General features: G+C 37.3%; 1 protein-coding gene across 3 annotated transcripts in view; it reads right to left on the bottom strand.

The window, feature by feature from the left end:
- Positions 1–765: 765 nt before the first annotated feature.
- The window catches only part of LOC104610286 (WAT1-related protein At4g19185), a 32,339-nt gene continuing 12,245 nt past the window's right edge, over positions 766–20,859 (bottom strand). For all 3 annotated transcript variants that reach the window (XM_088896298.1, XM_010276832.3, XM_088896297.1), the window contains 3 exons: positions 20,121–20,276; positions 1,712–1,863; positions 766–1,476 (listed from right to left, as the gene is read on the bottom strand). In XM_088896298.1, coding sequence (XP_088752424.1) covers positions 1,266–1,476; positions 1,712–1,863; positions 20,121–20,276 — 519 coding nt within the window. In that variant the 3' untranslated portion in view covers positions 766–1,265. The remainder of the gene's footprint in view (positions 1,477–1,711; positions 1,864–20,120; positions 20,277–20,859) is intronic.

The following is a 20,859-nucleotide window of genomic DNA, read 5'->3' on the forward strand; positions in this document are numbered from 1 at the left end:
ACACCTACTTGGGTGCCAAGTAATGGCGAGCTAAGAGTGTTTCAGCAGATCATAGAAACTTGGTTGAAAGAATTCAAGTAAAAACAAATATTTGAAAAGGAAATTTACTTTCGCAAGCAGCCCATACAACACTTACAAAAGTAGTGGCACAAGTCCCTCTTTAGACTATGTTCACCACAATGCTTTCAAGATAGTAACTAATACAATTAACAAAGTTCAGAGAACTTTTTGTGGCAAGGGTCATCCATTAGCAACACTCTACACAGTCTCAAGGGCTAAATTTTGCTTGCCAAAACCAAGAGGTGATCTAGGTTTCTAAGATACTTGAAGAACAAGGCAATGTTTAGGAAGCAAATATAGAGATTGGAGAGTAATTCTGATCCTCCAATACGATACATATTGGAGATTGGAGAGTAATATCATATCGGGAAGGCTCCAATATGATTTGTATCAGCCAATACGGGTCGATACATGACGAAATTTTGATCCCTGCATGACACAGAACTCCATGCAGTTATCAAGGGATTGGATGCTGCTATAGAGTTGCAATGCCAATTGATGCAAATTTTCTTTGATGATGAAGTAATAGTACATGGATTGATCAAGTGCATTTTGAGCAGATTTCACACCTCCAAGGCCAGTTTAGAGACTTAAATTCATCTATATATCCAGAACTAAGAACATACAAGCTCATCTATTGGCTTATTATGCTTATAAACATCAAAGGCACTCTACTATGGACATGCTACCTTGTACAACTTTATCATATAATATATTATCAACTCTTTTTTATGAAAGAACAGGGGGGAAACTGAAATGATAACAAGGGAAATGACCTTATTCTCCACCTCTTGGCGGTGGTTTCATCCAACTTTTACCTGTCTGCTCTTTGGTTGCCTCTTTCACAGGCCAACCTGGAAATTACACCCTTCCATTAATGCCATATGCTTTATTATGTTCTTAAAGAGAAAACAACCAAAACCTTGGCTTCCTCTGCTTTGGTTTGTAAGTAATTTTGCTCAAGCTTTCTTCCAAAAGATGGAACGTTGACAAGGCTGAGCGAAAGGAGAAATCTGATAACGCTGTGGAACTTCTATAGTAAGGCCTAGCAAAAAAAGGACTTACTAATATCTATACGATAGCATAAGTTACTCGTATAAGGAGAGACAATTATGGATATTTGATTTGTATCCAAATAGAGACTACTAATCAGACTATTACCAAAAGAACTTTTCCTCTTAATAAAGGATCCATCTTATGTTTTCTCAATCAATTGCCTTGGGAAATGAGGTAGAGGACCCAGAAAAAATATGTCCTCTCTGATATGAAGTCCTGTTGTGTTGTGATTCCTTGTGAACAAGGGGATCAGATGTCCGGTTCACATGAGTATTGATCCCATTACAAGCTTGCTTTTCTCTGTAGGACGCCCAGGTGACCATATAAAGTCCAGCAATAATCAGAGAACCCCCCAGAATGCTGTTCAACCATGGAAACATCAAAAAGTTAGCTTCAGTTACTCCCATACAACTATGATGTATACAACTAAGATGGTTTAGAAAAACGGAACTGTTTCACCAAATGTTAACCAAAACTGGCTTACAACACAACAATAAGAGCAACATGGTATTTCTACTCCGCTTAAAAAGCATCTACATGTGAATGTGCACATAGAGCATAAATAACAAATATGAAAATGGGTTTTGAATAAAACCTTCCCAGATATATAGGGTTTCCTAGGAATACTCTTGATAGGAAGGCAGATGCAGCAGGCTGAAGAGGATTGTATAGAGCCACCAATGCTGGCCCCAAAATCTTGTTGGACCATGTCAAAAGTCCATAGTTAACAGCAGATGCAATAATACCCTGTGAAGGTAATGCAATATTCAGTATGTTCTTATGTATCACAGACTGACAAGATTACAAAGATGCTCAATTGACCAAAACCATAAATCTTGCAAAAATTGAAAAAACAAGGATGTATCAACTTAAATATAAATAGCTCCAAAAGCTAGGAAAAGTTCCTTGCGTACAGTGAGCTTCTTTGAATGGCATTTTTATTCATTAGATTGCCAAAACAATAGCTCCACTACAACAAGGTAATCATTCAACCTCATACAAGTTCACTGAATGATCGAAGTACAGTAGATGTCTCCTATAAGCAGTCTGCTCATTTTCCATAGATATGACATAAAAAGACATGTTGCAAGGCTATTGTAGACATTTTTACAGTTATCAGATGTCAGATTTGGTGAAGAGATGTGTATAATAGAAGAAACAGAAAAAAGGAGATGAACAAAACAAATGCAAGTCCAATTAATTCAGAAGTGATGGCCCTTGGATCTTCCTACATAATCTCAGAACTTTGTTAGAACAAAGAGGGGGCTAAACTAGGGGTATTAAGCGAGCCGACCCAACTCACAAGCCACTTGGGCTTGGCTTGCTAAATACTCGAACTCGGCTCTAAGATTATCGAGTTGAGTTGAGCTTGACTTTTTTTATCAGCAAAGAATTTATTTTTTATTAAAATGAAAGCAGGTTACAAATTCTTTAGCTGCTCTGCTTCAAGGGAGCTACCATCAAAATTCTGCTTCAATTTATTTGGCTCAGGGTTTCCAAGGGAGCTACCATCAAAATTATCCTTCTATTTATTTGCCTCTGGGGGTTTCCATTCTATCTCTATAATTTCTTTATGTGTGCCCATTTGTACCACTTCCTCCCATTTCATCATTATATCATCTGTTAAGATATCTTTGAATGTAACAACAATTTTTACCCAGTATGCATATCTGATTTTAATTGTTTCTATTACTTCCTCTTTAGATATGTTCTCATTGAAAATTCTTTGATTTCTTTCTTCCTAGATGGTCCAAACTACAGCTACTCTTGTGACATTCCATAAGCATTTTGCCCTTTTTTTCTGTAGCCGCAAACAATTAGAACTGAATAAGCTTACCACATTTGTGGGGGGTCCCATCTACAGCCAAAGAGTGAAAAAAAGTAATCCCAAATGCAAGACACAAAAGAGCATGCGATAAGTAAACGAGGAAAGGTCTCACCACTACCAAACAGAGGATACAAACATGACAAGAGAGGCATTTAGCTAGCCTTCTTTTCTATAGCAAGTCGCAGGTATTAACCTTTCCAAGGTACACTTCCCAACAAAGAGTTTGCACTTTGGGAGGGATTGGCTTACACCATATTTCCTTCACTAGGAAATTCTCCCAGAAAGGTTCTAAATGGGTGAGGATGTTGAAGGAGGCACAAGAGAAAAGACCATCCAGGGATGGGAACCAAACTCTACTATCCACAGAATTTTGATCCAAGAAGACCTCTTCCAATTTTGAAAGCAGAAGAACTAGGGATTCACATTCATTATCCCTCAAACCCCTTCTAAAACCAAAGTCACAGTTCAACCCAGGTTCTGATAGTAAGCCAAACCTGGCAACAGGCTCAGCCTTATAGTCTGACAAAGCATAGAGAATAGGTAAATTGTTGTTTAAGGGGAGAATCTCCCAGCCAAAGGTCCTCCCAAAAAAGGACTTTGTTTCCACACCCCACATCACAATGGATAAAGTTAAGGAATGAAGTACCTCAAAGATTGCTCTCCAAGGGGAATTCAAGGCTATCTGAGGTGCTAGTTTTGCATCCCAGCCATTGTCCACTACACCATGGATGCTCCCAAAGAACTTGTGCCATAACCTTTCTCCTTCTAGGGGAAATCTCCAATGCCATTTTCCTAGGAGAGTTGTATTCCTCTTGACCAGATTCCCTAATCCAAGTCCTCCTTGGTCCTTGCCTTAACATACCTGTTCCCACATTTTTTTTTCATTGGAAACGGTAACTATCATTAATTCTTTAAGAAACTTAGTACAACTGTCACCTTCAAAAACCAAGGTGACCCCTCCACAGATTACAAACAGGCCCAAAAAAGGTTCTGCCTACTAACTCCTTGCTTTGCTAAAGTATCAGCCATTGCATTGGCTGATCTCCTACTCCATTTAAACCTGACTTCAAGCTCCCTTGTTAGTTGCATAATCTCCCTTACAGGTTGTCTAAGGGACCAGGCACCTAAGCTGTTTGTTTGCATCTAACCTATTACCAGTTTCGAGTCTTCCTCCACTTCCAACTGCTGAAAACCCAGCTGTTTAGCCAGCTTGAGCCCTTGTAGGAGTGCCAAAACTTCTGCCTTAAGAGAGTCCCCCAGTCCTACCAGGCCAGGACATTTCCTCCCCCATCTCTATAGACACCCCCAATTCCAGAGGGGCCTGGATTACCTATAGAACTGCCATCAAAGATTAACTTAACATCCAAAGATAACAGGGGCGACCAGTCCTCTTGAATGGCTAAAGAGGGGCAGGAAGAAGCTGCTACCGCACTCCACCCTCTAATTAAGTCATCTATAGAGAAGTCCTTGAACATATCCAGCGATTTCAGCCAATGTATGATCTTGATGGTGATCCCTCCTATGACTTCATGTGCTTTCTTTCCCTTGAAAGATTCTGTTATTTCTCTCTTCCCACACTGCCCAAACAACTGCTGCCCTCGTTGCTCTCCACATTACCCTTCCTCTTTTCTTTGACTGACAAAAAAAGCTAGATTCAAAAAGATCCACCACGCTTATAGGAGGAACCCACCTGCACCCAAAGATAGAGGAAAACCAATCCCAAATAAGAGTAACAAAAGGACAAGATATTAGTAGATGATTTACCGTCTCACCACTCTTCAAGCAAAGGCTACAAACATGAGGGGATAAGAACCAATTCACTCTTTTTTTCTGAAGCAAGTCCAAAGTGTTGATTTTTTGGAGAACCACTTCCCAACAAAAAGCCCTCACCTTTGGAGGTACAGGAGCACTCCACACTTCTTTTATAGGAAAAGAGTAAACTAAATTGGAAGAGTACACTAAAGCATTGAAGAAAGAAGAGCATGAAAAACAACCAGAGGACTCTTTAAACCAAATTCTATTATCAGGACAAGAATGATTCAAAAACACTGAATTTAGAAGGGAGAAAAGATCATCTACCAACCCTATTTCTGACTCCCTCAACCCTTTCCTGAACCCTAAATCCCATGCCTCAACCCTCCTGTTCCCACATTACCAAGTGATTTTTCTTTTCATCACCCGGATCCCATAAGAAATCTCATTATTTTTTCTAATTGCCTTGCAACTTTATTGGGATTCTAAAGGTGGATAGGTAGTAGGTGGGTAGGTTGGTTAGAGTGGATCTAATCAAGGTGATTCTTACCCCCACCCCCCATAGAAATGTAGCTCCTCTTCCACATGGCTAACTTCCTAGTAAATCTTTCTATTATGGGTTTCCAAAAACTCTCCGCTTTGGGGTTACACCCCCCCCCCCCCCCCCCAATGGCATGCCAAGATAATCTAGGGGTCAATTTTTTACCACACAGGCACACAATCTAGTGTTCCTGCAAGCAAGTTAGTTTCTTCCTCTCCCAAATTTACTCCTGCCACAACTCTTTTCCCAATTTACTTTTAAGATTGAAACTCTCTGAAAATGATCAACTAGGGGTCTTCAAGTTTCTTAAGCTGGAATACGAACAATCCTCACAAAATGTGATTATGTCATCAGCAAACTGCAAATGGGTCACCACAACCTGATTCCTTCCTACTTGGTTTTCCTAAAGGTTGTACCAAGTAAAGGAGGCTTGTAAAAGGTGTGGTTCTTTTAGCTCTACAGACTCTACCAAGGCATTAAACTTCCTTATACTAGTGGTTATGGTCTGGTTTGGGTTATTTGTTTCATTTGTATATCTTATGACATTGAAGTCTCACCCCAGACACCAAGGTCCCTCCCACAATCCCTTGATTGCTGCAAGTTCCTCCGAAAATAGGTCCCTTTCTCTATGAGTTAGGAACATACACATTTGTTAACACCCATTCACTTACACAACTTATTGTATTGGCTTTTATTGACACTGAATACAGCCTAATTAATTCTTCTATACACTCCACTTCCTCATTCTTCCAAATTGTGAGAATTCCACCAGATGCACCCCAAGAAGGGGCGAACGACCAAGTCAACCCCCTACAATTCCAAATGCTTCTTATCCACCCTCTATCCAGATTTGAGAGTTTTCTTTCTTAAATCATTACAACTTCTAGCTTCTCTTTCCTTAACACATTTCTTATAACTCTCCTCTTTTTAGCACTACCTAATCCCCTCCCATTCCAGCACAAAATCTTCATTTCACTTATTTTGGTAGGTCCTTCTACTTCCACCTCCTAGTCTCCCCCTTTTTTCTCCCTCTTTTTTATTTTCAACCTTTTCATAAGACACCCCACACACTAACTTTTCCACTTCGCTCATTTTCCTCTTCCTCTTTTTATCCACACACTCTTCCTAAGGTAGACTCTACGTTTTGTTTGCACTTTCCCTGGGTTTTCTGGTCTCCACCCCTTCCCCTTAGGTTGCTCTCTAGGAATACTTCCTCTGTCAATGATTTTAATGACCTCCCCCTCCCTCTCTACTAATTCCTGTTTTTCCATTTTATTCTCAGCAGAATTTTCCACCTCAATTAAGGTCTCTAAATTCTGCAAGACTAGATCCATAATCTCCTTTTCCCCTATATCCACACTTCCACTTGCTGCTGGTTTTTCTGGCACACTCTGGTCCAAAATCGCATCATCTGTAGTTTCCAAGACTGGATCTGCACAACCAAAGACAGTAGATTTAGCACAAGGAATAAGAGAATTGGAAAAGGTAGGGGAACAAGGGAAAGCAAGAGAAGAGGAAGGAACTCCCTGAAACAGAAGAAAGAATCCCTGCCCAAAGGCAGACTTTGAAGGGTTGTGTTCCTCTTCAGCAACATCCTAGACCACTAAACGGTTTTGTTCCTCAGTTGATCCTCGGTTTGGGTCATTTAGGAGGCCCAAGTCCCCAATTCCAATCTCTTGCTCCTGAGCTTGACCTGTTCCTACCTCCCCCTATCCTTGAGGAGCTTCTGTAAAACCCCCACAATTCGCAGTAGGCTCTTCCATGCTCACTTCTTTTAGTTCCAGAACTAGAATGTCTTCGTCCTCTCCAAATAATAGTTCGGTTCCAAAGCGGTCAAAGTTTTCTAATTCGCAACCTTTCATAGAGCTAACACTTCCGCTACTTGAAGGCTGATCGTCTTCCTCTTCTTCAATATCTCTAAGATCCTCCCAGTCCACCTCACCTTCAGACTCCTCATGAATCTCTCTATAGTACCACGGGTTTGGTTTCTCTAGCGTCATTGATTTCTCTACCCCCCAGAGACTCCAGTTGAGGTTTAGGTTTGACGACTTTAAGCTGTTTGGCACCAAGAAGAAGCCAAGGGAAGAGCAACTCTGCTAGCAGCAATCTCCACAGAGGACCTAGCGAGCTCAACAAGGGTCGATTGGGATAACAATAGACCCCTACTATCATCCCCAACCGAAGGCAGCAGACGAGGAAAGTGATATTTTAAGTTATCACGCGACCCCGGTCTGACTTAAGGGATCCGGTTAGCCCCTAAACTCAATTGGCTCAGAATAGAGAAAGGGTGGGCTCCAAAAACACCTTCTACCTGTTTTTCTCCTCGTTGAGGGTTGGGATCTCCATTTGTCTTTAAGGCCTCGGCATAGGACTTCTTTTGAGCCTTTGGATTAAATTCAAAGGAATTTGAAAAAATAACCTTAAAAGGGAAAGGGTCCGTTCTACCAAGAACTTTGACCTTTTCAGCTTCCTTCACCTTTGCCTTAGTTTGACCCACCAACCTATCCACCCAGCTTTTGCTATGCATAACCCAACCTTCCATGTCATCATCGTCTTCCTTCAATTCTGGGAACCAAAGCTTTACCTCCATCTCTGAAATCAGCCATATTGTAGGCCAGGGGGTGTTCTCCTGTTTTGCCCCCGCCACTTTCATCTTGGCAGCATGGAGATCCTTCAAGCAGTAGGCTTCCAGGACTCCACCACACACTGTTGCTATTTTATGGAACATGTATTCCTGCCAAAGGTTAAACACCAATCCAAAATCTTTTAGCACCTGAGATCCAATTGGGAGGAGCTTTTGACTTTGTTAGAGGTTAAACGGTCAAGACTCGTTTCCATTACCAGTAGTTCCATTTGACTTTGTCCTACATCAAGGATAGTTTTCCTTTCATCAAATGGTATTAGGGTCATCTTCTCCATTGAATGTGTTTTTTCTACTATTGCATCTAAGACTTCCTTCCAATGTTGCACTTTGTTCAGTGTTGTCACTACCTTTCTATTAACCCAATCTGTTGCTTTTTCTTCCCAAAAAATTTTTGAAACTGCGACAGGAGAAAACATTTTCATTTCCTTGGTTCCATAGTGTATCTCCATTTCTTCTAGCTTGGCTTCGTAACTCCCATCTTCTATGTTTTGCTTTTGTTTACCATTCATACTATGCTCTGTTCCACCAGTGCTACCCTCTGTTCTTAGTTTCCTTTCTTCAATGACAGTCATCTCTTCCAGTGCTTCAGCCAACCTTATCTATCTCTATTTTTCTTTGCCTTCTGGTACACAGACTATCTGTTTTTACCCTTCCCTAAGAACTCTGTTAATGTAATAAACCAGCCACCCCTATTTCTTCTATTTTCTACCACAAATTTCTTTCCTTCTTTGGCCAGCTCATTTCTCCAACCAGGAGTTTTCACTACATAAATTAATCCATCCACAAAAACTTTAAGTCAGCCAACCTCCTCCAGATCCAGTAAAACCATTGCCGTCCTGTCTTCTCTTATTTTCAGATTTGTTTTTCCTCTAGCCTTAGTTTCCTCGAGAAGGAATCTCTTCTTCTCCAGTTGTAGTTCTTTTCGCCATCTCCTTATCCTTTATATCCCCTCGCATTGCTATCACCTTGGTTTCGATGAATCGAGCTTGACTTGAGTTGAGTAGTTAGTCGAGCCATGTATGAGCTTTGTAATACCTTACTCAAGTTTTAAATAAAAAAAATTATAATCAAGTTTCATAATATGTTTTTATTTATAATATTTTCATAATATTGATTTATTTAAATTTTTTAATATATTTTTATTTACAATATTTTCAATATTAATTTATTTATAATTTTAATAGCAATTTATTTATAATTGGCTCAAACAATTCAAACTCGAGTAGCTCGTGAGTATTAACTCGAGTCAAGTTCAAGTATGAAACTCAAAACTCAATCGAGCTTGAGTTGAGTTTCGAGCTACAAGTTTTTGAATGGAGCTCGAGATCAAGCCCCTCTTTGGTTGCAGGTGGTTTTTTCCAACATAAGATCCCTCAACCTTTGTATGGCCTACAAAAAGGGGACGGTTGATGTGGAAGTGTATTAAAGCAGCCTCCTTATGGACTATTTGGGAAGAAGAAAGAGACACCAGAATATTCCAACATAAGGAGAGAAGCTTGTTTTTTTTTTTTTTTTGATGAATGATGAATGATGGAGAGAAGCTTGTTAGAGGTCAAGGATTGCATTTTGAGCTGTGTTTTAAAAGCGTAAGGCGCAAGGCATGTGCCCCTTTGTAGCAAGGTGCAAAAATACAAAAAAATGCTTAAAAATTAAAATAAAAATGTCAAAACATTCAAAAAAAATGCAACAAATCAAAAAATATAAACATAATATTAATAAAAAATATTCAAATGAAAATTTAAAAATAAAATCAAACATATAAAACATTTTCAAGCATGTAAAACCCACAATCTCTTTTTTTCCTCAATTACATTATTTCAAGTAGCTAATGTGATGTAAAACATAGTACATTCCTGATTCTACGAGCCGCCTTTGTGCCATGCCTTCTTAGTTCTCATACAAAAAATAGTGATTTTATAATTTAAATTGCTTTTTAAGAAGATATTTAATTAGGATGAATGAATGAACAACATTAGCAATGGTTATGAAGGTGAATTGAATCATAATTTTCAAAATCGGACTGAACATGAATAGCATCAAATGGGTGAATTCAATGGAGGAAAATTGCTCAATCATGGAATGGCTGGGTTTTGTGACAAATGGATTAATATGAACTATGAATGCATGTCGAGTTGTTCACCATCAGTTATTTGGTCCTTATCAGTGACTGTATTTGGAGTAATACCCTCCCTATACAAGGACTGTAACCATCAAAACCTGCAAATGGGTCCTAGGTTCCTGGTCTTAGATGTTAATATTTGCTTTTTTTACTTTCTAATTATTAATTCAGAAGTCACTCTTTAATGGTCATTAATAGTCTTACACTAATCATAGATACTTTTTATTGGAAATGCAACCTTCATTAAATGAGAAAATAAACAGAGTACCATGGATAGCTTTCCAAGGAGAAGACCGAGATGTTCTAGGGTCAAGACCAACATCACATCGATGTCTGCCAAGCCATGAATACTTACAATCACTCTATGTCACTAATCATAATTACTTACTAACATAGCTGTCAATGCAACGCCTAGCCGATAAGGTGCTCTGAGGGTCACCTTGTCCAAACGCTTACATATTTATATGCAAGACACCACATAATATTTTTATATTTTTATTTTGTTAATAATAGTAGTACAATAGATATTAATTGACAAAATTATTCATATGGGGGTTTACAGTATAACTATTACTATTATTGTATTTGTTTCCTTTTATTATTTTCTTATTTGTTTGGGTTCAATCAACACACAAGTCAGTGACATAGTCTTGAACCCTTAGGTTTCAAAGCCTACATTCACAAGAAATAACTTGAAGATTTTATCCTATTGACACACAAAAATGATCAATAGGCCTTTCTTCGTCATGATCTTCTTCCTAGGACTAAAATAAGGACTCAACCCTTGTGTTTTTGTATGCTTCCTTTCTCTTTTTTCTCATAAATATGTTGATTTTCTATCTTTTCATATGGGTTTTATACTTATTTAATGAGGATTATGGTAATTATTGGTTAAAGATTACTGCTTATTACTATAAAACCTAAGGAACTACTCTAGAATTTACAATTTTTTAATCAAAAAAACTCATCACCTAGGCAGGCAACCAGGCAATAAGGCGCTCCCCTATTGCCTAGCTTCACCTTGGTGCCTTGAAAACTATGCTTTCTGAATAAGATCTAAAATATAGCTGGCAAAGACACAAACAACCATACATTTTTTCTATGCATATGATCATCATGTGATCAATTCTTGTTGAAGAAAGCTTCAGTATCAGATGCCAGATCTTGTCTTCTTCCCCAAAGTGGATCAGGACATAAAGGCTTTTTTTTATTCCAAGAACACAGAATTTGAATTTTATGTCATCAAATACCCAAAGAATCACTTGTATGTCAATAAAAACATGTGATAGATCATATTCAAAGTTATTTGTAAATTTTTTGTGTTCGCCTTAACCTAGAAAATAGGAAGGAAGCTTTCTCAATTTCATCACTCAACTTGCAACCAAAATTTTAGGGCCCAACCAACAAGATTGTTAATTTGGGGAGAGATTGCATCTCGTGCCTCTCTAAGGGATGCTTGTAACGCTTACGAGTTATTAATTAATACAATTTGATTTAACCTATGACCAAGGTTTAAAATTTCGATATGATACGGGCGTATCATATCGTATCTTTGAAAAACAGATCTAGGATACACATGGAAATCAAGTGTCTTGTCTTTTTCATGCATATCGAACCCGTATCAAGGGTGTACCGGGGCGTATCGAGGGCATATCGGAGGTGCATCGGTAGCGTATTGACGAAAAAGATACGGCCAAAAACTGAAAAAAAAATAAAGGGGGAAAGCAAGCTCCAAACTCATTCCTAGAGTGCTAGATTTGCAAAAATTTGCAAGAAACAAGTGTGAATCGTTATTTTTTTTTAAGATTTTTCATATTTTGAAATAATATGGCAAAAAGAAGTTTTTTTTAAATTTTTTATAATATCTTGTGATTTCTTTTTTTTCTTGAATGTTTAAATTTATGTTGATCTACATTTCATACATTCAAAATCACAATTTTTTGTGTTATCAGTAGATTTATGGAAATTTAATGAAGATATTTGGGGAAAATATAAATTAACAAAAAAATTGAAAATGTAATTTTTTCTCTACCCATAAAGACTAAATATGTTTTAGATCTATGGATTTATCTATCATATCCATAGAGCAATTGAAATTTCTTCTTTATTTTTTTTTTATTTTTTATATTTTTAGAATTAAAAAATAAATAATTAATTATATTTTACCATTCGATCACAACAATTGAATATATCATAATTCTATGGATGATACAGACCAATTGAAATTTCTTCTTTAATAATTACTTTTTTATTTTTATATTTTTAGAATTTAAAAATAAATAATTATTTATTTATATTTTACCATTTGATCACAGTGATTGAATATATTATAGTTCTATGGGTGTACTGGGGCGTCTCGGGGTGTATCGCCCCGATAAGGGGGTGTATCCGGGCGATATGAGGGCGTATCAGGGTGTATCGGTAGCATATCGACGAAAAAGATATGGCCAAAAACTTGAAAAAAAGGTGGGGGGGGGGAGTAAGCTTCTTTTCCCTGAAATAAGCCTTCTTTCACCCTCAAATGACTCAAAAACTCTAAACCTCATTCCTAGAGTGCTAGATTTAAAAAATTTTGCAAGAAACAAGTGTGGTTTTGAAGATTTTTCATATTTTGAAAAAATATGGCAAAAATAAGTTTTTTTTTTATTTTTTATAATATCTTGTGATTTCTTTTTTTTCTAGAATCTTTAAATTTATGTTGATCTACATTTCTTACATTCAAAATCACATTTTTTTTGTGTTATCAGTAGATTTATGGAAATTTCATGAAGATATTTGGGGAAAATATAAATTAACAAAAAAAATTGAAAATGTAATTTTTTTCTCTTCCTATAAAGGCTAAATTTATTTTAGATCTATGGATTTATCTATCATATCCATAGAGCAATTGATATTTCTTCCTTAACTTTTTTTTATTTTTTATATTTTTAGAATTAAAAAATAAATAATAATTAATTATATTTTATCATTCGATCACAACAATTGAATATATCATAATTCTATGGATGATACAGACCAATTGAAATTTCTTCTTTAATAACTATTTTTTTAATTTTATATTTTTAGAATTAAAAAATAATTAATTAATTAATTATATTTCATTTGATCATAGTGATTGAATATATTGTAATTCTATGGATCATCTATCATATCCACAAAGCAATTGAAATTTCTTCTTTACTAACTATTTAATGTTTATTTATTTTTTACAACTTTTGAAAATAAATAATAAATAAAAATTATTTAAATAATAAATAATTGTTAATTATATTTTCACTTAGAAGTTGTGCCAATGCATGTTTTATGGTTGGATAGATGAGTTGGGTTTTCCCATTCCATAAAACATTCAAACTTAAGAATTATAATTTATAAATTAAAGTTAAGCATGGGATTTTTAATGAAATTAGAATTAACTACAATATATTTCTTCATAAAACCATTAAAATATATTAATTTAATGTATATACACCTCATTGAGGTCTTATATGTAGTGCTATTGATGTAGTTTTTATGATTTATTAAAGTATTTATAGTGTTTCCAAGCGTATCCATGTGTATCTTAGTTTTTCTCCAATACACATGCATATCCAAGGCGTATCCCGATATGTCTCTTAAAATTGCCTTTCCAATACACTTGACGTTTCCGGTACTTTGAACCTTGCCTATCACCTATCAAAGAAAGATTGTACAATTTGGGCATGAATTGAGAAAGTTAAGGACAAATTATGGACAGCCAAAAAATTGCAATGGGCCTCTCACTTTTTGGGTTATTTGAGCTATTGAATCCAAAGTGCATTGTTTCAGAATTTACTATGGCAGGCATCAGTTATAGAAAGCTGTTACTTTTCAAAACTTTGTGTCAGGTCAAAAAGAATTTTTGGAAAGTTGTTTCCAGAGTTTTACTTAGTTTTTAAGCCATTTCATCTAGGGATGACTGTAATGGATTTTAGAATCTTCAAATCAGGGAAACAAGTCTATATAGGGTCGATAATATTGTCTTAAAGAAAACTCAAGAGCTTTATTGGTTTGACTCCATTGAAGACCTCAATTGGATATCAAAAATGCTTTCTTGAATGGTGATATTGAAGAAGAGGTGTAAGTTGAAGAAGTCCTTGTATGGACTAAAACAATCACTAGGGACTTGGTTCAATAAGTTTCATTTAGCTATGCAGCAGATAGGCTACAAACAGTGTCAAACTAATCATATATTATTTGTGAAAAGAGGGGAAGGAAAAATTGCAATCCTGATAGTGTATGTTGATGACATATAATCACTAGTGATTGGAAAACTGAAATTCAGAAGCTAAAGGAGTTGCTAGCCACTCAGTTTGAGGTGAAAGATCCAGGTCCCTTGTGGTATTTTCTTGTAATTGAAGTTGCCCGCTCACAAAAGGGGATCTTCATTTCATAGAAGAAATGCATCCTAGATCTGTTACAAGATTCCGGAAAACTAGGGGTGAAGCCAACTAACTCTCCCATTGATCCAAATCATAGAATCACAGGCTAGGTGACTATTATGGTGAGACTATCAAAGATGTAAAGCAAACATTGCTTATGCCATGTGTGTTCTTAGTCAAAGATGTAAAGCAAACATTGCTTATGCCATTGATCCAAGTCATGACTATTATGGTTCATGACTCAACCAAACATTGCTTATGCCATGTGTGTTCTTGGTCAATTCATGCATGCCCCTAAGATCACTCACTTAGAGGCTGCTGAAAGAATCCTCAAGTATCTAAAGAAATTTCCGGGAGCTGGTTTATTGTTCTAGAAGCATGAGCATTTAAAGGTTGAAGTGTATACGAGTTTTGGCTGGGCCAGATCAGTTGATGACAGAAAGTCCACTAGTGGTTATTGTACCTTTGTGGGGGGGGAGGGGAAAACCTAGTTACATGGAAAAGCAAGAAACAAAATGTAGTGGCTAGGTCCAATGTTGAAGCTAAGTACGAAGAAATGTCACATGGAGTGGCTGAAATTATGTGGATAAAAAATCTATTAAGCTGGGTTTTTCAATTGAAGTTGCCATCAGTATTGCAAACAACCTAATTCTCCATGATAGAACAAAACATATTGAGGTGGACAAACACTTTATCAGGGAGAAACTTGTTAATGAGGAAGTGTGTAAATATGTTAGTTCCAAAGAGCAATTTGCGGATATTTTTACAAAGGTTCTATATCACTTGTGGCATAATGACTTATGTGACAAGTTGAGCATGATTGACATCTATGTCCCAACTCGAGGGGGAATGTTAAAAATGCCATGAATCTATTCTTTAGTACCACAGGGCACATCTGTATTTTTCTTTTATTTTATTATTTTGGGTCACCCTAGCATAAAGACTAAAGCTAGCACCGCCAACCCAATATTTCGACTCCAAAATCTTTGTCTTTTCTTCTCTCCTCTGACATTCTAGCACCTTTTTTTACTAAGAAAACAGACATAAAAGCATGGAATAAATCTACTAGTGCATAAAAAGGACAGTAGCAATCAACTAAAACAACGAAGGAAAGAATACATGAGAAAACGTTTGAAGTAAGCCAAAAAGCTTTACTAAGTAAAAGAATTTTACAACTAAAAGACCGACTTCTCATGGACCCTCATGGTATTTATGGGCAAAACAACAATTAATGTAAATTAAATCATTTTTGCTACTTATGAATTAATTGCACTTATTCCCACTAACCTTGGAATTTTTTTTGAAAAAGTAAAATAAAAATTTCACTAAAATAAAAAGAAGAATAGATAAGGAAGGTGATATCCCTGAGAGATAAAATGACTGCTGACGTAGAACAAAAACAATCCTAGCGGAACCAGGGCCCTAATCTTCCCCTTCAAACACCTACTGATTGTCATCATCTTCATCCCACCTCCCACCTCCGTTTTTCTTTTCCCATCTCTACATCATTTTTAGCCGCTTACTCGATGGAGATACTTCCTGTTTTCTCCACCTTCCTCTCTCAATGTTCTCTATTGCTTCCTCCCGCTATCAACTCCCCAATTGCTTATCCGGGTTAGAATCAACCCAGGAATCCTTGCCAACAACATCTTCGATTGTCATCTTTGTAAGACTGCTGCCCCTTCTCTTATATACCTTGTAATTCTTTGTAGGACCAGTCCCGACCAAACCACATTTTAGCCAAGAAAAAATTTTGGTGACGTGAACAGTTTGAGAGCATCTTACTCCAAATATTCCACTGGGTTTTTTGGAGTTCACTAATTCAGCCACATCTAAAACATTCTTAGCCTCCCTCCTCCTCCTACCCACATTCACACCTATCTTTCCAATCACCACCTCCTCAAAGTAACAATGATCATCCATTGCACTATCAGTTTGGGGTAGGGCACAATGGCTCTTGCCAACAATTCCATTTCCTTCAATGCCAATTACACGATCACCTCCTAAATCGGCATCAGCAGAGCCTCTTAAATCCACCTCCCTCTCCTTCAAACCATTCTCAGCTTCTTTATTAAACTCATTTGAGCCAACCAGACCTTCCTTCACCATAGGGTTAGAATCCAAAGGTGACTTACCATCGAGCACCTTTTGATTCCCGGCTTCAACAACCTCCACAAGATCGCCCCTGTTCCAAACGCAGCAAGCAAGAACTTTCACACTATTGTTAGGACTCCGATCCACATCACAAGAAGCAAAAACCTTCGCAAACTTCACAATAGCCTTCTTCCTTTTATTGCCACTGAAAAACTCTCATTCCCCTCTTAACTCTTTTCCTTTTCGAACCTTATCCCAAACATATATGCTCGATCCCCTCCCACTAACAACCTTTGATCGTTTAAAATTCACTAGGTGCTTTCTATTGACCCCTAGCCTAAGTGGGACAATATTCTTCCTTCTGCTATTTGTTAGAGACTTTGGAGGGTGGGCCACAATAACATTTCCGTTCCCATCATTGGACACCCCTTCTATACACGACGAAGGAGACTTTTCATCTCACTCGATATAACCCATTCCTTTTTCCTCTTGGCCTGCAACATGTCCCACATCCCTTATCCTTCCTATGTCATCAATATCCAATAAATCACACGTGTGGCCAGCCTTGACCTTTTCTTTAGCCAACCTCAGTTGTGCCCCACTTCTCCCATTTTCAAACTCTTCCCCAACTCTCCCCTCTTTACCTTCCCAAAGTCTCGAGAATCAAATAAGCCCATAATATCGACCTCACTATCATCATTTATTATTTTATTCCCAAACTGCCCTCTTCTTCAACCTCCTGCTTTTCCTCTACTACCAGCCCATTCAACTTCTTGTTCGAACCAGCCAAAGACTGAGAACCACTCCCCTCCTCCTTCCCAGAAAACAAGTTACCCAACCAACCACCAAGATAAGTTCCTTCTACCACCACTCTTAAGTCAAAAAATTCGCTGCCAAATTAAAGCAACAAGATAACTGGAAGAAGATGAATTCCCTTCACCTCAATTAAAATCCGCACACAAACTAAGTTCTTCCACTCAATAGTTCTTGAATCTATGAACCTAAACTTCACACATGCATCCCCAACATCTCTAAACGTTTCAAAGCACCAAACATGTAGAGGAATGCCAAAGACGTTTATCTAGACAAAACTTGATGGCCCCATGTTTCTCAACACTCCGACTAGAGGATTCCATCTCTCCAACCTTAAATCTAGAAGCCTTATTTAATCTAGTTCTCAATCGCTTCCTTCTCACTGCTGAAGGAGAAAAGAATGAACCCCACACTAAGTCTCCTCACCTGAAAGGACCTACTTGGTTTCCATTTAACAACTGCCCAAGCCCACACTTTTTCCACGTCTGGTTCAGAATTTACAAAACGTCCAACCAAGCATTTGTTTAACAGCTTAAGCCTACCAAAAGTTCCTCCAGTTGAGCTAACAACTAGAGGATTCCATCTCCCCACTAACCTTGGAATTACCTATGCATAACTCCTAACTAAAAAGACCAATGCCTTATTAATTCCTAATACCAAGTATTGGTCCAACCTTCAATATTTAACTCATTGAACTTTGTCATTCCAATGTTGACAGTTGACTCAAGTCCCAAAGTTGGAATTCCAGTGTTCCCATCTGAAGTCTCCACCTCCCATACTTCTTCCCCAATGTTTGTTTTGTTGAAACTAGCTACCTTTAATGTGTTTTGACTGCCTAACTCAAACCACTGGGCCTTTATTGGATCTTGAGATCGGACTAAATGATGGACCTTTATTGGACCTTGTCATTGGGTTGAATGATCAGACTGGGCCCATTGTAAGCCCAAATATTTTCAGTTGGATGTTCCAGCATCACATATTACACTGATAGTCCTACCCATATCCCTTTTTTTTTAAATGGTAAAATATAAAACTCATTAAAAAGAAGAAGAAAGGAAATACAGGAGCCCATGTACACCAAGGAACTGTACAATGGGAATATGCAAAAAGGGATCATAATCTGTCCTCCCATCGTACCCATGTCTTTCTGTTGGAACCAAGGAAATGAAGTCATATCCAGGGTTCAAAGTATCAATACGCCTGATATGCACAAACATGCATATCAAGTGTTTCGGGTGAGTCAAACTATTTTAATTTTTTTAGTTTCATATTTTTACAATGGGCTTATAATATTATTATTTAACATTTGAAAAGGCATTTCAGTGACCTCCCAGAACGATATGATATGGGGTGTATCGTATCAATACTTTGAACCTTACTCATATTCCCGTTTTCCATATCCATGTTCATGTCCAAGCATATAAGGAGGGGAGTTTTTTTTTTTTTTTTGATAAGTAACTGTAAAATTTATTATTTATTATATCAGGTAGTAAATATCTTGTATATCATGCTAACACCTCTTTGTTCCCACCAGAGCCACCCTAATTATATCACACGTACAATAAAGCCCAAAATATTCCCTAGACACCCCTTGTTTTGCTAGGGTAACAGCCAAACCAGTTGCAAAGCCGATGGTGAATCTTGTTACCACTTAATAATCTCCTGCCCATTTGTTTGTCCTATTTGGGATTGGTTTCTCTCTCTGTGGTTGTAGGTGGACTCCCCCACCAAGTATACAAAGCCTTTCCGACTCTTTTGTTGGTAGTTGGACTAAGAAGAGGGGTAAGAGGGGAAGATTCCTGTGGAGGTATACTAGAGAGCAGCGATTTGTTGGACAATTTGGGAGGAAAGGAACCAAAGAATATTTGCTGAAAAAGAGAGAAGCAGAGAGACAATTATAGAAGTGATCACCTTTAGGGTGGCCCACTGGGTAAAAACAGTGAAGATGTTTGAGGACATTCCCGTAGAAACCATTTTGAACAATTGGCAGGAAGTAGCAGCCTCAGCTACAAGCAGAAGCATTGCTCAACCTTCATAGTCTCGACCTTCTGCAGGATTTATCAAGCTCAATTTTGATGGGAACAGTGAAGGTAATCCAGGGCCTTTAAGGATTGGTGGCATTTATAGATCAAAGGTTTGGTAATAGCTCTGTTTTCAGGCCCAATTGGTTTTGGGGATTCACTGAGAGCAGAAATTTTGGCCTTGGTAGAAGGAGTGAAAAAGGCTAAGGAACTAAATGTTAGTAGGTTGATCATTGAAGGAGATTCAAAAGTGGTAATTGGCTGGTCAGGTAAGGTAGATGATGGGTTATGGACATATATCAATGAACGAAGACAATTCAAGTGGCTAACTCAGGGAATGGAAGTGCGACTACAGTGGGTCGAAAGATGTACCAATTCATTTGTAGACGCACTTGCCAAACAAGGGGTGGGAAGAAATCATTTGTTTTGGGCTACATTGTAATTTTCTCATTGGAGGAGAGTTAAGAGAATTTACCTCCCACCACCATTTCCATTGTATTTAAATCTTATCTTTTTACTCATAAATGAAATCCTTCTGTTATTGATCAAAAAAAAAAAAAAGATGATTGACCAGACTGAACATGACCTCTACCTCACTTGCTAGATCTCTAATCTCCCTCCCTCATGATCAGCCTGTACAACCAAGCCTCTAAGCTGTTGTTGTTCATCCCAGGATCCCAGCTTACCCAAAACAGAATTCTCCCCATTATAGTGTCACCAAAAGTGAGAAGCAAATAATATTTTATATTCAGACAAATACACTAACAAAAGATATAACAGCAACTAAGAACTTACAGCATACAAGACTGCAACTATCTCAGAATGTGTCAAGGTCCAGTCTGTAGACTCATTGGTTGACAAAAATCCTGCTGTTACCATAAACAGAGCGCCAAATGTGTATGAGTATGCAGTCACTGAAAGGCTGGCTGGATATTTCATCAAAACTGGAGCCTGAAATTTTGCAACACCAAATGTAACAAGCTACATTAAAATGTTTCTTTATGTAAACAAGAATTGACTCCGACCCACAGTAGAAGGTAATATTTTGAACATTTTTATGGCTCCTTATTTCATCTAGATCTTAGAAAAGTTGCAAAAATTAAATTTGAAACAGATATAAGAATATCGAGGAAATTTCAGCAATAAACATTAGCTTTTAGCATTACCCCTTAATCCTAAAATTATTATTAACAGCCTCATGTGGCTCTTAGAGGCCCAACTTGAGAGAATGAAATATGATTATATGAAACAAATATAAGAAATACAAATGGAAATATGGAATAACATGGTGATATATACTAGGCAGTTAGTATCATCTCTTAATCCTAAAACCAGTGTTGTACAAGCAAGAAGTGTGACTAAATAAAGCGTTCCTAGAGCCTGAGGGACAAGAGGTAGTGTATGCTTGAATGAACATAGGTACCACTTTTGAAAAAAAAAATAATTATAAAATAAAAACTAATATACAAGTATATATTAAACACAAGAACAAATTATATATTTCATCTTCCTTTGACATAGCAGGCTGCTACCA

This window comes from Nelumbo nucifera, chromosome 1, assembly GCF_055504915.1.
Source record: "Nelumbo nucifera cultivar China Antique chromosome 1, China Antique-T2T, whole genome shotgun sequence".
Taxonomy (NCBI): domain Eukaryota; kingdom Viridiplantae; phylum Streptophyta; class Magnoliopsida; order Proteales; family Nelumbonaceae; genus Nelumbo; species Nelumbo nucifera.